The sequence below is a fragment of the Entelurus aequoreus genome, linkage group LG01 (genome assembly GCF_033978785.1).
Source record: "Entelurus aequoreus isolate RoL-2023_Sb linkage group LG01, RoL_Eaeq_v1.1, whole genome shotgun sequence".
NCBI lineage: Eukaryota > Metazoa > Chordata > Actinopteri > Syngnathiformes > Syngnathidae > Entelurus > Entelurus aequoreus.
The window spans coordinates 49342339-49361193 of NC_084731.1; the positions used below are offsets into that span (position 1 = coordinate 49342339).

General features: G+C 39.6%; 1 protein-coding gene across 5 annotated transcripts in view; it reads left to right on the forward strand.

Annotated features, from left to right (window-relative positions):
* The window catches only part of srgap3 (SLIT-ROBO Rho GTPase activating protein 3), a 256795-nt gene that overhangs the window by 78466 nt on the left and 159474 nt on the right, over positions 1–18855 (forward strand). For all 5 annotated transcript variants that reach the window (XM_062054132.1, XM_062054140.1, XM_062054149.1 and 2 more), the window contains exon 2: positions 12006–12201. In XM_062054132.1, the coding sequence (XP_061910116.1) occupies positions 12006–12201 (196 nt within the window). The remainder of the gene's footprint in view (positions 1–12005; positions 12202–18855) is intronic.

Genomic DNA, 18855 nt, shown 5'->3' on the forward strand with positions numbered 1-18855 from the left:
AGTATATTAGCATTGGTATACTTTAATTTGAATTTAAACCATGAAACATACAAAAAAAATTACAAAAACGCTTCAAAATAAGTGAATAGCAACCTGTACAATTGAACATACACGTGGTACATTTTGCTAAACAATGATGTTTTATACATTAAACATTTCAGTAGATACTGTGTTATAAGAGGAAGTAAAAAATAAAATAAAGAACACTTTGGCCCAAAATGGCTGACATCAATCAAAATATCGAATAATGCAGAAAAATGGAAATACAACAAAAACTGCATTACATTTTAGAATCTGTACACAATATGGTACAAAACAATATTACATGAACAAAACAATGTGTTGATGTCACAGCAGGTCTTGTTATTTTTTAAATACATTTTTTTATTATTTTGTCTTAACTTTGCACATTGTTAAAGCCATATCTCAATAATTCTTTGATAGATTTTCCTCAAATTTGGCACAAACTCAAACTATGATTATTATAATTTGTTTTTAAGTCAAGTGCACTGTAACCTCACATTCTATTTTAAAGTATTTAACTTAAGTAACTAAAAAAAAAAGAAATAGTAAAATACTCTGAGGGATTTTTCTCAAATGGGCAAAAACTCAAATTTTGATTAGAGAACTAACTGATTAAGTGTGACTTTTAACTCCCCATCCGCAATGTGCCATCCATTGCCATTGGGTGAAGGGGCAGACATTATACCTTTGAGAGAATGTCTCATCAAGCACAATGTCCTAGTCCACTCAGCAGTGACACAACTTGTGAGGAACCTATTAAATGCCGAATACTTAGACCAAGACATAATGATTTGGGTGTTTGTCTCCGACCTTTAGATGCAAGATACATAATGTCTTGACAAACAGATATCACTTTTAGGTTCACATCTTCTGGAATAAGAACATAACAGGCTAATGTTGGTTCCTCTGTTGCACCTACAATCCAAGCAGTAACATTGTACAGTTCAAGTGGCACAACAGATTTTGCATCAGACACATTTAAATCATCTGATGTGGGTGGCCAGGGGCACGTCATACCGGGAGAGTCATATAGTAGCTGCTTCAATATCAGCGCTGCACTATAAAGTGTCCTCGTGTTCTCAGTAGTTTGCGGACCAGCTGTTGTTCTTGCCATGTGTTCAGTGTCACTTTCACCTTGGCTTACTTCAGTTGACTCAGTTGTGTCTGTACCTGATGGATGAGGTAGCCTGTCTATCAGCTTATCTGCAGACAATGTCTCAACAAAAACAAGTTCGCAGATGTTGCGCTTGAAACACCAGTTGGGGAAAGTCCAGAGTCAGCCTTCTCTTTAATTTATGCTGCCTGCAACATAAGAACACAGAGAAAGAGGAGCACACGGGTGTAAATAAAAATATATTCATAAGTATTAGTAGTTTAAATATACTATCAAAGCCTTTTTTTAAATTATTTATTCTGAGATAGGCTCCAGCACCCCCCGCCACCCCAAAAGGGACAAGCGGTAGAAAATGGATGGATGGATGGATATTGTTATTTTTATATTTTCCAGCATAAAAGTGTTTTACATCGCTGCCAAAAAAAAGCTTCTGTTACCTGTAGTTTGAAGCATCACATTCTTCATGTTTTTGCACCGTACTTAAAAACATTTGTCGTAGCTGGTTCATTCTCAGCTCCTCCTGATTAACAATTATCCTTTGGCGGATGATCCTCTCGCAGAATATGTTGTAGCTGGCATCAAAGGTTGGTTCACTTCTGAAAAGAAACACACACACACACACTTAATATGTGCCAAAAAGTATGCAGTCAAGATTGTAGCTACATACAAACAGCCTTTACAAGTGCATCTAAAACAAATGTAATATGGAAAAGTAAATTCAAAAAGTGAAACTTTCATTTATTCTATATTCATTTCATAATTATTGACACTGTATCTGTCATGCATCTATAATATGAATTGTAATTTATAGTGTGTATATAATTGATGATGCAATTTAAAAACTCACGCTTCTTCATCTGCGGTTCCAGTAACTGTTACATCAGACTTTGTCATGATGCTGGTGTACTGTCTGGAACAGGACTTGTGGTACCGCACTTCCATGGCCACACAGTCTCTGTCTTCAATATGCAAGAGAATGCTACTGTCTTGCTTTATCCTGGCAGTGTTCATCAACTGGCCTAAAAATAAAAGATGATTAAATGGTTTGTATGTGTGTAAGTGCTACGTGTAGTGTGTGTGTGTGTGTGTTTACCTGCTGAAAGCGTTTCTGCCTGTGAAAGATGGTCCCTCTGCCGTTTGCCTCCCACAGTAACTCTCTTGTCCGTTTTCTTGCAAATGATCCAAATGGCAGGGAGCACAGGGCCAGCAGAATCGATAGGCAGGCCCGTCTTCGATCTTAGTTTTTTCTTTATAATGTCACTTGTCGCGACTGAAGTGTTGTCCGATGCCACAAACTCATCTTGACCCACATCTAGCCGATTGGCCAGTATTTCGGCAGAATCCAAACGCTCCTTATCAATGAACCGCCGATAACAAGTCGGGTGAAGCCCTGCGTCATCAGGAATATCTTTAAATTCAACATCGATACAGGAGTTGAATGTCTCAGCTACTTTATGAGACTCGCCATCACAGCAAAGCCACCGTTTTAAACAATTCCTGTAAGTATCCCACCTTGTGATAGTGAAATTATTCACCTCTTCATTCCTAACAGACGTAACATGCATGTAGCATATTTTGTTGTTCTTTTTTGGAACTTTTTTAAGGTGTTTTGGAGTATTTTCCTCTTCATCGCTAGACGTTGTTGACATCGCCATCTTGGATCTGCGCGGCTACCCGATTGGTCGAATGTGAAGCACGTGCCAAAAACGTCACCTCTTGAGACGAAAATATTGTTACGCCAAGCAAGAAATAGTCCCGACTTTAAACACTAATTTAAAAAATGTGCCTGGATGTCCAGTGGAGAACTTTTTTTTTCTCATTGAAAACCAAAATATCTTTTTTAAGAACCAAAAATTATTTAGTGCCCAGATATGGGAACGAGATGAAACGAAAAACGGGTTCACCTTACGGCCTATTAGACGTACAAGCTAAATGACCGCCCTCTTATGTTAAACACTGATAATAAGGAATTTTCATGCACTTTTTTCCAATGTTTTATGAACTGAATGAATAATAATCCCTCACATGGTGGCTGGGGTCATTTATTTACTCAAATGCAGAGAGTACCAGGAGTCTGTTTGAGGTCAGGCTGCCTTTCTGGTAACCACCCACGGTTCAGGAAAATGAGTAATACATTTTGTGATTTTTAAACTGTGTTTATACATGATTTATAATACATGATAATTAATTTGAGTATTTTTAAAAAAAAATTTAATAGCCCTAAATTCATCCTTTCTTGAATAATTAATTAATTGAGATAATGTATACTGTAATTTAATATGTATTGTAATATGCTAATGCAGTATACATTTGCAATATTGTACAAATTCTGGAAAGGAATCTGTACAATACTGCAGTATTTGTGACATTATTTTATAATACATTTTTATTAAAATTGTTTAAAATGTATTAAAGTAATGGTTCTAATCACACTAATGTAAAATGTTAATCATATGTATGATTTATATATTTTACTGGACTTCTTTTTTTTTTTTTTTTTTTGCAATTACTGATATTGGTACCTTTTATTTTTTATGTCTATTTGAAATGCATTCATTTAAGTGGACATGACAACTGGGGAATTAATGGGGCATTGCATTTGTCAGAGGCCACTATTTGAGGAAATGTTGTATATCATATAAAGTATTCAGCTTTTTAAACAACAATGGCTGTTTGGATGAGTCATTTTCAGTGGATAATAAATCTATACCAGCTGTACACTGACTACTCGTTTAATCCAAGTTTAGTAGCAACGTATCCTATTATATCCACTTTCTAACATTCTATAATACTGCCTAGGGTTGCGCATTATAGACGAAGATGATATACAATAAAAATTATTTAAATATGGCTGACGATAGAGCTTTTAATACTATCGTCATATTGTGATAATACATATTGATGAAACATTCTACCTGTGTCCCACAAATTTTACAGCGACAAGTGAATGAAGGCGTCCTCAACACAATGTAGCGCCCACGCTAGCGAGCTAGCTTTTTTGATTGATTGATTGAAACTTTTATTAGTAGATTGCACAGTTCAGTACATATTCCGTACAATTGACTACTAAATGGTAACACCCGAATACGTTTTTCAACTTGTTTAAGTCGGGGTCCACGTAAATCAATTCATGGTATGATGGTACAAATATATACTATCATCATAATACAGTCATCACACAAGTTAATCATCAGAGTATATACATTGAATTATTTATATTATTTACAATCCGGGGGGTGGGATGTGGAGGGTTTGGTTGATATCAGCACTTCAGTCATCAACAATTGCATCATCAGAGAAATGGGCATTGAAACAGTGTAGGTCTGACTTGGTAGGATATGTACAGCGAGCAGAGAACATAGTGAGTTCAGATAGCATAAGAAAAAGTATATACATTAGAAATACATTTGGTTATTTACAATCCGGGGAGGTGGGATGTGGAAGGGGGAGGGTGTTAGTCAAGGGTTGAAGTTGCCTGGAAATGTTGTTTTAGCGCGGTTTTGAAGGAGGATAAAGATGCACTTTCTTTTACACCTGTTGGGAGTGCAATCCATATTGATGTGGCATAGAAGGAGAATGAGTTAAGACCTTTGTTAGATCGGAATCTGGGTTTAACGTGGTTTGTGGAACTCCCCTTGGTGTTGTGATTATGGCGGTCATTTACGTTAAGGACGTAGTTTGACATGTACTTCGGTATCAAGGAGGTGTAGCGGATTTTATAGACTAGGCTCAGTGCAAGTTGTTTTACTCTGTCCTCCACCCTGAGCCAGCCTACTTTGGAGAAGTGGGTTGGAGTGAGGTATGATCTGGGGTGGAGATCTAAAAGTAACCTGACTAGCTTGTTCTGGAATGTTTGGAGTCTAGATTTAAGGGTTTTGGAGGTGCTAGGGTACCAGGAGGTGCAAGCGTAATCGAAAAAAGGGTTGAACGAGAGTTCCCGCTAGAATCTTCAAGGTGCTTTTGTTGACCAGAGAGGAGATTCTGTAGAGAAATCTTGTTCGTTGGTTGACCTTTCTGATTACCTTTGTTTCCATTTTATCACAGGAAAGATTAGCCTCTAGAATGGACCCTAGGTAGGTGACCTCATCTTTCCTGGTGATAACAATGTCACCCACTTTTATAGTGAAGTCACTGACTTTCTTGAGATTGATTTGGGACCCAAATAGGATGGTTTCCGTTTTACCTAAGTGTATGGGTAATTTATTGTCAGCGAGCCAGGTGCAAACACTAAGAAGTTAAGCACTGAGGATTTTTTCCACCTGTGACTTGTCCTTGCCGGATACCAGCAGGGCCGAGTCATCCGCAAACAGGAACAATTCACAGTCGCATGCTGTTGACATGTCATTTACGTATATTAGGAACAGTAGAGGCCCTAATATACTGCCTTACTGAGAGGGGGGGCGACACGGTGCCGTTCACCTCTACCACCTGCTCCCTCCCCTCCAAGTAAGATTGCATCCAGCTCGTTGAGGTTTTATCAAATCCGTATGCTCTGAGCTTATCCAACAGTATAGCATGGTTTACGGTGTCAAAAGCCTTCTGAAGGTCCAGCATGACCATGCCGCAGTATTTGCCCGCGTCCACCTCATGTTTGATGTGGTCGGTCAGATAGAGAAGGCATGTGTCAGTGGAGTGGTTAGTTCTGAAGCTGAATTGGAATTTGTACATGAGTTTATTAGTAGCAAGGTATCTATCGACCTGTTCATAAACAATTTTTTCCATTACTTTCGAAATTGAACTGATAATAGAAACAGGTCGGTAGTTACCAGGTTTTAATTTGCTACCTTTTTAAAAAGGGGGGTTACTCTTGCTATCTTGAAATCCTTGGGTACTTGGCCTTGTTTAATTGAGAGGTTAATTATGTGTGTGATGATAGGAGCAATGGTGGTGTCAGAGTCCCTGAGGAATCTGTAGGGAATATTATCAAAGCCGGTGGCCTTGTTAGGGTGGAGCGCGCTCAATTTATTAAGCACTTCGTCAGCTGAGACCATTTCCAATTTGAAATTGTTGTTGATTACTCCTAGCTTTCTGTAGAAAGCTTTAATATGTTCTACACCAAAACGATCACAGTGGTGGGACAGCTTGTTCACTAGAGTTGTGGCTATGCTGGTGAAAAAGGTGTTGAGTCTGCTTGCTACCTCCATTTTATCTGTAATGAGGGGGTCCCCTCCTTGATGTTGATGTTGGTGAGTGTAGTTTTAAGTTTGAGGTTATTATTATTGGGTTGTTTATAGGGCTGTGAATCTTTGGGTGTCCCACGATTCGATTCAATATCGATTCTTGGGGTCACGATTCGATTCAAAATTAAAAAAAAATCAATTCAACACGATTCTCGATTCAAAAACGTTTTTTTCCTGATTCAAAACGATTCTTTATTCATTCAATACATAGGATTTCAGCAGGATCTACCCCAGTCTGCTGACATGCAAGCAGAGTAGTAGATTTTTGTAAAAAGCTTTTATAATTGTAAAGGACAATGTTTTATCAACTGATCGCAATAATGTAAATTTGTTTTAACTATTAAATTAACCAAAAATATGACTTATTTTATCTTTGTGGAAATATTGGACACAGTGTGTTGTCAAGTTTATGAGATGCGATGCAAGTGTAAGCCACTGTGACACTATTGTTCATTTTTATTTTATTTTTATAAATTGATTGATTGATTGATTGAGACTTTTATTAGTAGGTTGCACAGGGAAGTACATATTCCGTACAATTGACCACTAAATGGTAACACCCGAATACGTTTTTCACCTTGTTTAAGTCGGGGTCCACTTACATTGATTCATGATACGGATATATACTATCATATATACTATCATCATAATACAGTCATCACACAAGATAATCACATTGAATTATTTACATTATTTACAATCAGGGGTGTCGAGGGGGGGGTAGGATATGGACAGCGAGTAGTGGACAAGTAGTGGAGAGAGAGAGAGAGAGAGAGAGAGAGAGAGAGAGAGAGAGAGAGAGAGAGAGAGAGAGAGAGAGAGAGAGAGAGAGAGAGAGAGAGAGAGAGAGAGATCAGTAGGCATAAGAAAAAGTATCTGCATTTGATTGTTTACATTTGATTATTAGCAATCCGGGGAGGGTGTTAGTTTAGGGTTGTAGCTGCCTGGAGGTGAACTTTTATTGCGGTTTTGAAGAAGGATAGAGATGCCCTTTCTTTTATACTTGTTGGGAGCGCATTCCACATTGATGTGGCATAGAAAGAGAATGAGTTAAGACCTTTGTTAGTTCGGAATCTGGGTTTAACGTGGTTAGTGGAGCTCCCCCTGGTGTTGTGGTTATGGCGGTCATTTACGTTAAGGAAGTAGTTTGACATGTACTTCGGTATCAGGGAGGTGTAGTGGATTTTATAGACTAGGCTCAGTGCAAGTTGTTTAACTCTGTCCTCCACCTTGAGCCAGCCCACTTTAGAGAAGTGGGTAGGAGTGAGGTGGGATCTGGGGTGGAGGTCTAGAAGTAACCTGACTAGCTTGTTCTGAGATGTTTGGAGTTTAGATTTGAGGGTTTTGGAGGTGCTAGGGTACCAGGAGGTGCATGCGTAATCGAAAAAGGGTTGAACGAGAGTTCCCGCCAGAATCCTCATGGTGCTTTTGTTGACCAGAGAGGAGATTCTGTAGAGAAATCTTGTTCGTTGGTTAACCTTTCTGATTACCTTGGTTGCCATTTTATCACAGGAAAGGTTAGCCTCTAGAATGGAACCTAGGTAGGTGACCTCATCTTTCCTGGTGATAACAATGTCACCCACTTTTATAGTGAAGTCATTGACTTTCTTAAGGTTGATGTGGGACCCAAACAGGATGGATTCCATTTTACCCAAGTGTATGGATAGCTTGTTGTCAGCGAGCCAGGTGCAAGTTCTACAGAGCTCAGCACTGAGGATTTTCTCCACCTGTGACTTGTCCTTGTCGGATACCAGCAGGGCAGAGTCATCCGCAAACAAAAACAATTCACAGTCGCATGCCGATGACATGTCATTTATGTATATTAGGAACAGTAAAGGTCCCAATATACTGCCTTGGGGGACTCCACAGCTCACCGAGAGGGGGGGGGGGGGGGGGGGGCATGGTGCCGTTCACCTCTACCACCTGCTCCCTCCCCTCCAAGTAAGATTGCATCCAGCTCCATGAGGTTTTGTTAAATCCGATTGCTCTGAGCTTATCCAACAGTATAGCGTGGTTAACGGTGTCAAAGGCCTTCTGAAGGTCCAGCATGACCATGCCGCAGTATTTGCCCACGTCCACCTCATGTTTGATGTGGTCGGTCAGATAGAGAAGGCATGTGTCAGTGGAGTGGTTAGTTCTGAAGCCGGATTGGAATTTGTACATGAGTTTATTAGTGGCAAGGTAACTATCGACCTGTTCATACACTATTTTCTCCATTACTTTCGAAATGGAGCTGAGAATAGAAACAGGTCGGTAGTTGCCAGGTTCCAATTTGCTTCCTTTTTTAAAGAGGGGAGTTACTCTTGCTATCTTAAAATCTTTTGGTACTTGGCCTTGTGTAATTGATAGGTTTATTATGTGCGTGATGATCGGGGCAATGATGGAGGCAGAGTCCCTGAGGAATCTGGAGGGAATATTATCAAGGCCGGTGGCCTTGTTAGGGTGGAACGTGCTCAATTTTTTAAACACCTCATCAGCTGTGACCATTTCTAATTTGAAATCATCGTTGGATACTCCTAGCTTTCTGTAGAAGGCTTTAATGTGTTCTACACCAAAGCGACCAGAGTGGTGGGACAGCTTGTTGACAAGAGTTGCGGCTATGCTGGTGAAAAAGATGTTAAGTCTGCTAGCTACCTCCATTTTGTCTGTAATGAGGGAGTCACCCTCCTTGATGCTGATGTTGGTGAGTCTGGTTTTAAGTTTCTGGCTGCAACCAGGAAGCTGGTTGTTGAGAATTTTCCAGAGCTCACGTGGCTTATTTGTGTTTTCCTCTATTTTGTCGTTAATGTATTTTTTTTTTAAGGATTTAGTCAGGTTGGTTGACTTATTTCTTAATTTATTGCATTGCTTCTTGAGAGTTGAAATGTCTAATGATAATATCAATGAGGGATTTTTAGTCACTGCTATGTTGAAATTGTAACTAATATTGATACTGTTGTTGATAATATTTATTTTTGTTTCACTACTTTTGGTTTGTTCTGTGTCGTGTTTGTGTCTCCTCTCAATTAGAGCAATTGAGAGGAGTTATTGCAGTTATTGGAGTTTATTGCAGTTCTGAGTGTTGCTGGGTCGGGTTTGGTTTTGGAATTGGATTGCATTGTTATGGTATTGCTGTGTATTGTTTTGTTGGATTGATTAATTAAAAAATAAAATTAAAAATAAAATTAAAAAGTAATTTAAAAAAATATTTAAAAAATCGATTTTTTCAAAATGAGAATCGATTCTGAATCGCACAATGTGAGAATCGCGATTCGAAACGATTTTTTCCCACACCCCTAGTTGTTTATGTACGTCGGTTTTACACTTTTGGTATTCAAAGTATTTTCTGTCTCTGTCTTTTATGGCAGCTAATAGGTCTGGATTCATCCATGGTTCGGAGCGGGCTTTGATCCTGACTGTTCTCACGGGAGCCATATCATTTAGTATCGCTAGGAACACTGTTTTGAAGCGATCCCTAGCATCTTCGACCAGGTTGCTCGTGAGCACAGGGGACCAGTCCCACTCACCTAATTTAAGGTTGAAATTATCACTGGAGTATGTTTTAAGGGATCTGGATTGAGCTGTTATGTGGCCATTGGCTTTGGGTTTAGTTATTTTGCGGGTGCAGAAGGTTAGATAGTGGTCACTAAGACCACAGATCATGACCCCACTATTTTTTATGTTATGCCGGTCTGATGTGAGAATGAGATCTCTGGTTGATTGGGTGGAATCACACACCCTTGTGGGTAGTGTTATTAGCTGGGAGAGGCCGTGCAGATTACCACGCTTGCTGGAAGATTTGAAGACAGGCGCATCTCTGCATTGAATATCTGTGTTCAGATCTCCAGTTATAATTTTCTCCACGTTGTCTACCCCTGCTAAGCACTCCTCGAGAGCACCATAGAAATCACTCTGATTAGGGGGTCTGTATACAGTCCCTATCAGTACCAGCTTAGCGTTTGTGAATTTGATTTCTGCCCACACAGATTCAAGGTTATTGTGGTTAAGATCAGTGCGAGTTATGTATTTTATATCCTGGTGAATATACATACAAACACCACCACCATGTTTATTCCTGTCCTTTCTGATAACCGAGAAGTTTTCTATCTCTATCTTTGAGTCAGAAACACTTTGATCTAAAATAGTTTCAGAGAAACACAGGATTTTTACCTTAATGTTGTGGAACATTTCTCTGATTTGGTCGAGTTTAGTTCCAGAGAGGCTGTTCACATTAAGGTGGATGATGTGTAGACCACCGTAACCAAAAAGAGAATCAGAGTCCGCTGGGCAGAGGTACTGTCCAGAAGATGGAGGGATGATGGTTGTTATTGAAGTTGTATTGCAGTCCAATTCACTGTTTGTGTGGAGAGACTTGGGGGAGGGGGAGCGGGGCCCATTGTTCATCGGCCAGGTGATGGGGGAGGGGCGGAGTTGAAGACGGGGGGGGGGGGGGGGCAGGTAGGAGTGGTGGGGGTGGGGGTGGTTTTCGCGGGTTTTGGTGAGGTTGAGAACAATGACCCGGGATGTACAAAGAAACCCCTGAATTATGTGTAGGCCGCGGGGGGTCCAGGTGATGTGGTGATGACCCTCAAGGTTTCGGGAGAGGTTAGGAGGACCTCCGCACTGCCGACTTTAAAGGCGGCCGGGGTGTCGTCGAAAGCCATTACGCCGTCTGCCGCCAAGCTGCTGTCCTCACCGGTGTCTGAGCTGTCTTCCTCCGTCTCCGGGCCGCCGACCGCTGCTAATGTCCCTCCACAGTGCAGCTTCTAAATCACCAATACTTGCCTCCATGGCGACAAAAAAAAAAGCGTTTGTTCTAAGGACCAGTATCACTTGAGGACTCAAGGACAATGAATAGCTAAACATGCTACACTACACACTGGAGAAGGATTAAAAAAAAGCATAGCAAAACCGCTCAGCTAAGCTCTTGAATGTAAACGGGGGTGAGTGGATCTGTTTGCTCACGCATTTGTTCACAAAGTGGTGACCCTCGCCCCATCCTTGTTTGTGAATGACTTAGAATTTCATGGAAGCCGCTTTTATACCCAATCATGGCACCCACCTATTCCCAAATAGCTTGTTCACCTGTGGGATGTTCCAAATAAGTGTTTGATGAGCATTTCTCAATTTCCCCAGTCTTTTTTGCCACTTGTGCCAGCTTTTTTGAAACATGTTACAGGCATCGAATTCAAAATGAGCTAAAATTTGCAAAACATAACAAAGTGTTCCAGTTCGAACATTAAGTATCTTGTATTTGCAATCTGTTCAATTGAATATAGGTTGAAAATGATTTGCAAATCATTGTATTCTGTTTTTATTTACGATTTACACAACATGTCACAGGTTTTGGGTTTTGTAAATTAGAATCCTTTGCAACCCATTTTGAAATGGTTCTATTATTATTTATATATCAAATAATATATGGTGATATATGTTGTTGTCGCAGGTGGCTGCAATATATATCGCAATATACATTTTAGGCCATATCGCCCAGCTGTAGTATCAGCCCTTGAGAAGATATGATGAAATCTCTTCTCTTTGTGAGATACTCCAACTAAAAATATCATCAGCTATATTTTGTTGATGCCTAATCGAAAAAATAAAATGTTGGTGGTGGAACTGTTCAGAAAATAGTTATGTTTGTCGAAAATGCATTTTAACTCCAATTAACTACTTTGTTTTTGTTTGTTTGCTGGTATCTCCAACAGAAATCCGTAACCAGTTGGTGGAGCAGTTCAAATGCTTGGAGCAACAGTCAGAATCCCGCATCCAGTTGCTGCAGGACCTGCAGGAGTTTTTCCGTCGCAAGGCGGAGATCGAAATAGAATACTCGCGCAGTTTAGACAAACTCTCCGAGAGGTTTTCCTCTAAGATCCGCAGCTCCCGGGAACACCAGCAGTTCAAGTAAGTTTAACAACCAACTTGTGTACTTTGAACATGGTGACCTTTTCACCTCATCGGAACCGCAGTGACTTCTCTGATTACAGTGCAGAAAATAAAATATGAAACTATTATGACGTGCTGTATTTATTATTATAATCTTGAAAGGTTGACGAGCAGGGGCGTAGTAACGAGGACACTACTCATTAAAGACGTTGAGGGGTGGACAAAGCAAATCTGCAGTCACTAAGTCATGACTTTGGGCCTGATCAACTATAGGTTTGCGTGTATTAAAACACGTGCAAACTTGATAGCACACACAGAGCTGATCTACTATACCTGTGAGCATAGGATTGCGGCTCTTAAGTGGGTAAAATAAGGACTGTAATCTATTTAGAGTGTCTGTCTTCATGAAAATGGAGAATATATGCCACTTATTAGTTGCCTACAATACTGGGAAGAAAAGATGCTTATGTATGCAGTATGATTTATCAAGACTAAAAGTGTTCTGCCGGAGCTGTTTTGCATCTCTATATAGAAAGTCTGAAAAGTGCGTGCAAACCTGTGCAGAAATATCTTTGAGAAAGGAGCGAAGCAAGCGAATTATATTTATATAGCGCTTTTTTCTAGTGACTGAAAGCACTTTACATAGTGAAACCCATTATCTAAGTTATGTTTAAACCAATGTGGGTGGCACTGGGAGCAGGTGGGTAAAGTATCTTGCCCTAGGACACAACACAGTGACTCGAATGGTGGTAGTGGGGATCGAACCTGGAACCCTCAAGTTGCTGGCACAGCGACTCTACCAATCGAGCTACGCTGCCCGGAGGTGATCGCGCTGCATACCAGTCGTACGTATGCTTGTCAACATAAATGGACTGTCAAAAATAGAAATATTAAACCTATCGTCTTTTCAGAAATATCATTTTATAATTGTATAGCTGCTTAGAACAAATTCAATTGATGTGTTTTGGTGTCTGCTCGTGTTTTGTTAATGACATTCATATTTTCGCATAGAAGATAAATATTTTCAACATATCTCTTTTATCAAAAAACTTACTGCGATATGCATTGTCTTGCAACTGGATTCCAGGGCATGTTCGCAGTTATTACTAGCGTCTTCCATGCGTGCACCTTCAGCGTGTTTCTGTTGTAGATGCAGTGTAGGACTGCTTGTAGAAGAAAAAATGCCCATTAAATGTGGTACACAGATGTCTGCTGCATGTTTGAAAACATAGCAAAACACCACAGGTTAGAGCGTAATAACATGAATATGCAGTAGAGGAGTGTCTACATGGAAAATCTCAAAAACGGTGCAACTCAAAGACCACCTGTGCAGTTTTATTTTTCATCTCGTCCACCGTCTAAAAAATGAAGACCGTGTAGATAATCGCGTCAAAGGTCCGACTTTATTATAATGCATTGAAGTGAGTGCATTACTGAACATAACACTTTGTTAAATAAAGCCTTTGCAAATGAGTACAATGAATAAGGACATTGAAGCTATTAGAAATGCGTCTATCTCCTTGTGCACACAGTAACCAGCAACACATTGACGCACGACTCACGCAGGTCATGAAATCAAACTCCACCGCTCCCAAAAATTAAGCACCTCGGGGCACGTCGTGTGTGTGTGTCTCTCTGAAAACCCAAGCAGTAACCTAGTTGAGATCTGACAGCATATTTTAACACCAACCAGCGCCAACATGTCATTTGATTAGAGCAAAACTGCAACGTGTTGTAAATATTGTGTTGCCCAAAATCTATCCTTGATGCTGGAATTTAGACCACTTAAATGTGCTTCTTGTTAGCCTTACAGTTCTTTCTACAATAGTTCCAGGCCTGACTGCGATAAACACATTTCTGCGAAGTAGGATTATCAATAATAAATCAAAAATAGTGATTGTTAGGGCATGAAAGAAGTGTTTGGGATCTTTTAAATTATTTTAACAATTTTTAGAGTCCAGACCTCTCCCATTGAAAATGTGTGGCGCAATATGAAGCCTAAAATACCACAACGGAGACCCCGGACTGTTGAACAACTTAAGCTGTACATCAAGCAAGAATAGGGAAGAATTCCACATGAAAAGCTTAAAAAAATGTTCTCCTCAGTTCCCAAACGTTTACGGAGTGTTTTTAAAAGGAAAGACCATGTAACACAGTGGTAAAAATACCCCTGTACCAACTTTTTTGCAATGTGTTGCTGCCATTAAATTCTAAGATACTGATTATTTGCAAAAAAAATTCAGTTTCTCAGTTCAAACATTAAATATCTTGTCTTTGCAGTCTATTCAATTGAATATAAGTTGAAAAGGATTTGCAAATCATTGTATTCTGTTTTTATTTACAAATTACACAACGAGCCAACTTAACTGGTTTTGGGGTTTGTATGTATGTTGATGCAATTTCTTTCCGTTTCACTAAATAATCACTTATCACTTGCAACTTCAAAAAACAGTGCATTTGTAATAAAAAATGAATTCCCACATTTATTAAATCCATGGAAATGTGTGCACAACTGGATGTAAGAGCCCTATAGAAAAGGTGCTGGTCTGATCTCTCTGTGAGGTGGCTCCCTGCAGTCAGCCAAATTTTAGAACTGTCTGCATTACTTTATTTGGAATAAATACATTGATTATTGATGTTTACTAATCGATTTTACACTCAAATTCCGATGCGAGCTAAAATTAAAATTTTTCCCCCCACCTCTACTAATACTGGACTTCAATACATATGATACATGAATACAATTTAATTCAACACACGTAAAATATGCTTTAAAAAAAGTTACAACTTTTTTTATAGTGAAGCCATGACATTTGAAGCGTGATGTAGCAAGGGACAACCGTCCACTACAGCGTAGCTTTAGCATACGGTAGTTACTTTATGTGCTAACCTTGTAATCGCATTTTAACAGCAACATCGTACTAGGTTAGCCTATACGCTGATAAAAACAACATGATCAAACTTAAAGCTTGAAAGTTTGTAGCTGACTGACGGATAGTTGGAATAACTCCAGTTCTTTTAAGAAATGTAGCAAAGTCTTTTTTTCTAGCTGGGTCAGGTTAGTGGCGGTATCATGTCCAAATGGAAGGATTTTTTTTCCATTTGTAATATTACTAAAAGATGCAACTTAAAGGGCAAGCATATGGGTGCTTCTTTCCCACGAAAGTGCAGCAAACAAGCAAGGCTGTAGGGCGGGGGACAACAACCCGCGGCTCGAGAGCCGCATGCGGCTCTTTAGCGCCGCCCTAGTGGCTCCTGGAGCATTTTTAAAAAAGGAATTGAAAATGGAAAAAGATGGGGGGAAAATTTTTGTTTTGTTTTAGTATGGTTGTTGTTTGAAGACAAACATGACACAAACCTTCCCAATTGTTAGAAATCCCACTGTTTGATATGTTTACTATGATATTTGGTGAACATCGTTTTGTCCTACTAATATTGGCGGTTCTTGATCCCACCATAGTCTGGACTGTGACGCAACAGTTTGTTTACATGTAAAATCTTCCACTCCTTCTTTGTCTCATTTTGTCCACCAAAAGTTTAATGCTGTGCGTGAATGCACAAAGTGTTCTTTGTTGATGTTATTGACTTGTTTGAGTGCTAATCAGGCTATTTAGGCTAGCTGTATGTACATACTGCATCATTATGCCTCATTTGTAGGTATATTTGAGCTCATTTAATTTACTTTACTTTTATCCTCTTTGCATATCATTTAGTTTTGCATGTTTCATGACACATTATCTGTATGTAATATTGGCTGCATTTCAGATAGTTGTTTGTGTGCCATGTTGTTCCAGACCACAGCAAATGTTACCTAGCTTGCCAAAGATTGTAATAAATCTATTAAAAGAAGACAGCCTGCCATTTCCTTTAACTTGGACACACACATCTATACCTTTGGTCATTAAAAGCCAGTCATTTCCAGGAGTTATCTCACCTTCTAAGTAGCCTCTGATTTACTAATGGTTTCTAATGTTGTAAAAATATGTAGAATACATTTTAAATTTCAACATTTCTGTCAACGAAGATTTGCTTCAGCCCGGGACACAAAGTCATTTTTATAGTAGGCTATTATAGCTAATATAGACACCTACATCATGTGTTGCCTTCATTATCAATCAATCAATCAATGTTTATTTATATAGCCCTAAATCACAAGTGTCGGCTTTTCAGTTTTTGCGGCTCCAGACAGATTTATTTTTTGTAATTTCGGTCCAATGTGGCTCTTTCGACGTTTTAGGTTGCCGACCCCTGCTCTAGGGACACATATTACTGCTAGAACATCATTAAAAAGCCACTTTTGCGTAATATGGGACCTTTAATGTTTTGTCAAAAGTTTTTAGACTACATTACTTTTTTTACGCATTTTATTGATCAGGTGATTAATAAAAACACTCCTCCTGATTTTTTGTAAATTTTCCATCCAATTTGTCGTAGTCTTTGCAGCATTTGCAATGTATTCCATACGCTTAATTTGCCATAAAACTAAATTACTTTTACTATGTTTTGCACATTAAAACTGAATGGGTGACATGTGATTTAATGAACACAAGAATATTGTTTTTTTTTACATTAATTTAATAGTTTGGCCTTCTTGGCACTCTGAAAAGTGTGTGTGTGTGTGTGTGTGTGTGTGTGTGTGTGTGTGTGTGTGTGTGTGTGTGTGTGTGTGTGTGTGTGTGTGTGTGTGTGTGTGTGTGTGTGTGTGTGTGTGTGTGTGTGTGTGAGTGTGTAAGGATTTGACTGTGTAATTTAATCCAGCTGTTGCAGCAGGTTACATTCTGGATTTTTAAGACTCTCCGGTGAGCCCACACAACTTTTGCTGCTGCTGCAACCTGGCTGACTTAACCTTTGCACAGTACATGTGATCTTATCCATGTTAAAATGTGAGAAAATGATCCTCAGAGACATGCACTTATATAGTATTGCATTCTTCCAAAGTTCTCTAGGGGCAATTAACAAGTATAACCTAACCTTTAACCTTTTTTCACTTAGGGCTGCATACACAACAGTAAAAGATGCGGGGACCACATTGACACATTGTTTATGTTATAGAACATTGAAAACACTCCAGTGTAGGTTAATATACAGTACCAGTGTTCCTCATGACACCACAAATAGATTTTGCGCCCCCTGTTGTTCACCCTTGCCCATAAATCCATAATGGAACTGTCAATGTACAGTAGCTACTTACAACTGGGTACAGTCGATGGCATCATAACTCTGCGTCTTAAAGGGGAACTGCACCACAATTCTATTGTGAGACAAGCACACATTTTATTTTGTGTATTCTAATTCGTAAATAAACACTAGCAAAAGTCAGCTAACAACGTAGGTAATGGGATTTGCTCTATTTTGCCTATAACGTACTTTAAAAACATCCAAAAACCTCAATGAGCGTTTTCATATACACACTGTAAGTACAGTATATATAAAATGTAGTAAAAGGCACATTCACAATAAAATGTAATATTTACGCATTTTGGTTATTTTAAGCATATGTCCATACGTCCGTCAGTTAAGGGTGTAACAGTACGTGTATTTGTATTGAACTGTTTCGGTACGGGGGTTTCAGTTCGGTTCGGAGGTGTACCGAACGAGTTTCCACACGGACATATTAAGTAGCGTACCGCACGTTGTGTAAACAATGCACACCGAGGCACAACAAACGGCATGCTAGCAGTGCTACGACGGGCTACGACAACATGTAAAAGCCAGCTGGAAGACCCTCTTGCCTCGTTAAGATCTCCCGTTTGGGAACACTTCGGCTTCGCGGTGCGATACAACAATGGAGGACGGAGGTTTGCCGACATTGTTCAGCAGCAGTAGAGTATGCTTCTGACAACACGTCAAACATGCTAACCCATTTGAACCGAACCGTGACCTCTAAACCGAGGTATGTACCGAACCGAAATTTTTGTGTACCGTTACACCCTTACCGTCTGTCCATCCATCCACCTTCTTCTGCTTATCCGAAGTCGTGTCGTTGAGGCAACACCCTAAGCAGAGCATACGCTGGCGTATTGAATTCACAGACGCATCGCAACGTTTGCTATTTCCTTCAGCAAAAACAATTACTACTAATCACGGCAGTCTTCATGAGAGACAACAACGACTATTTCGGGACAAATGATGATCCAGAAAGCCTATATGTTTTAGCCTGAATATACAGAGGATGAGCTACAAGTTTTAGAAGCTGACTGATAAGCAGATCCAGCAAGTAACACCATTGCTAAGTGCTAAACAAGAAATACAAACTACGGACATAATAAAACAATCACTGCACAGTGTCGGTTCTTACTGGGATGCCGACTGATGGGATGTTCATATCTTCCCGTTTAGATGAAGAATTAATCATAATCCTCACAAAGGCTTAAAAAAAGTGCCACAAACGAGCGTCTTTGTGTCTTTCTTGCCATCTCCGAGTCTAATTTGAATGTCAAAGTTGACCAACTTCTCGGTTTATGGCGACGACCTTCTATTATTCAGGTTTGAGTCATTGGCTATAAACTACAATTAACTTTCACCAACTCAGAGGTGATGCCGCAGCTCACCGTCTCAGTATGTCAATATAGCAGCATAAGCTTGTTAGCCCTCTGTGATCACGGCACCACTAAAAGTAGTTTGTCTCTGTTAGCGCTTATACCAATATCACTAATACTTATTCAGGTCACC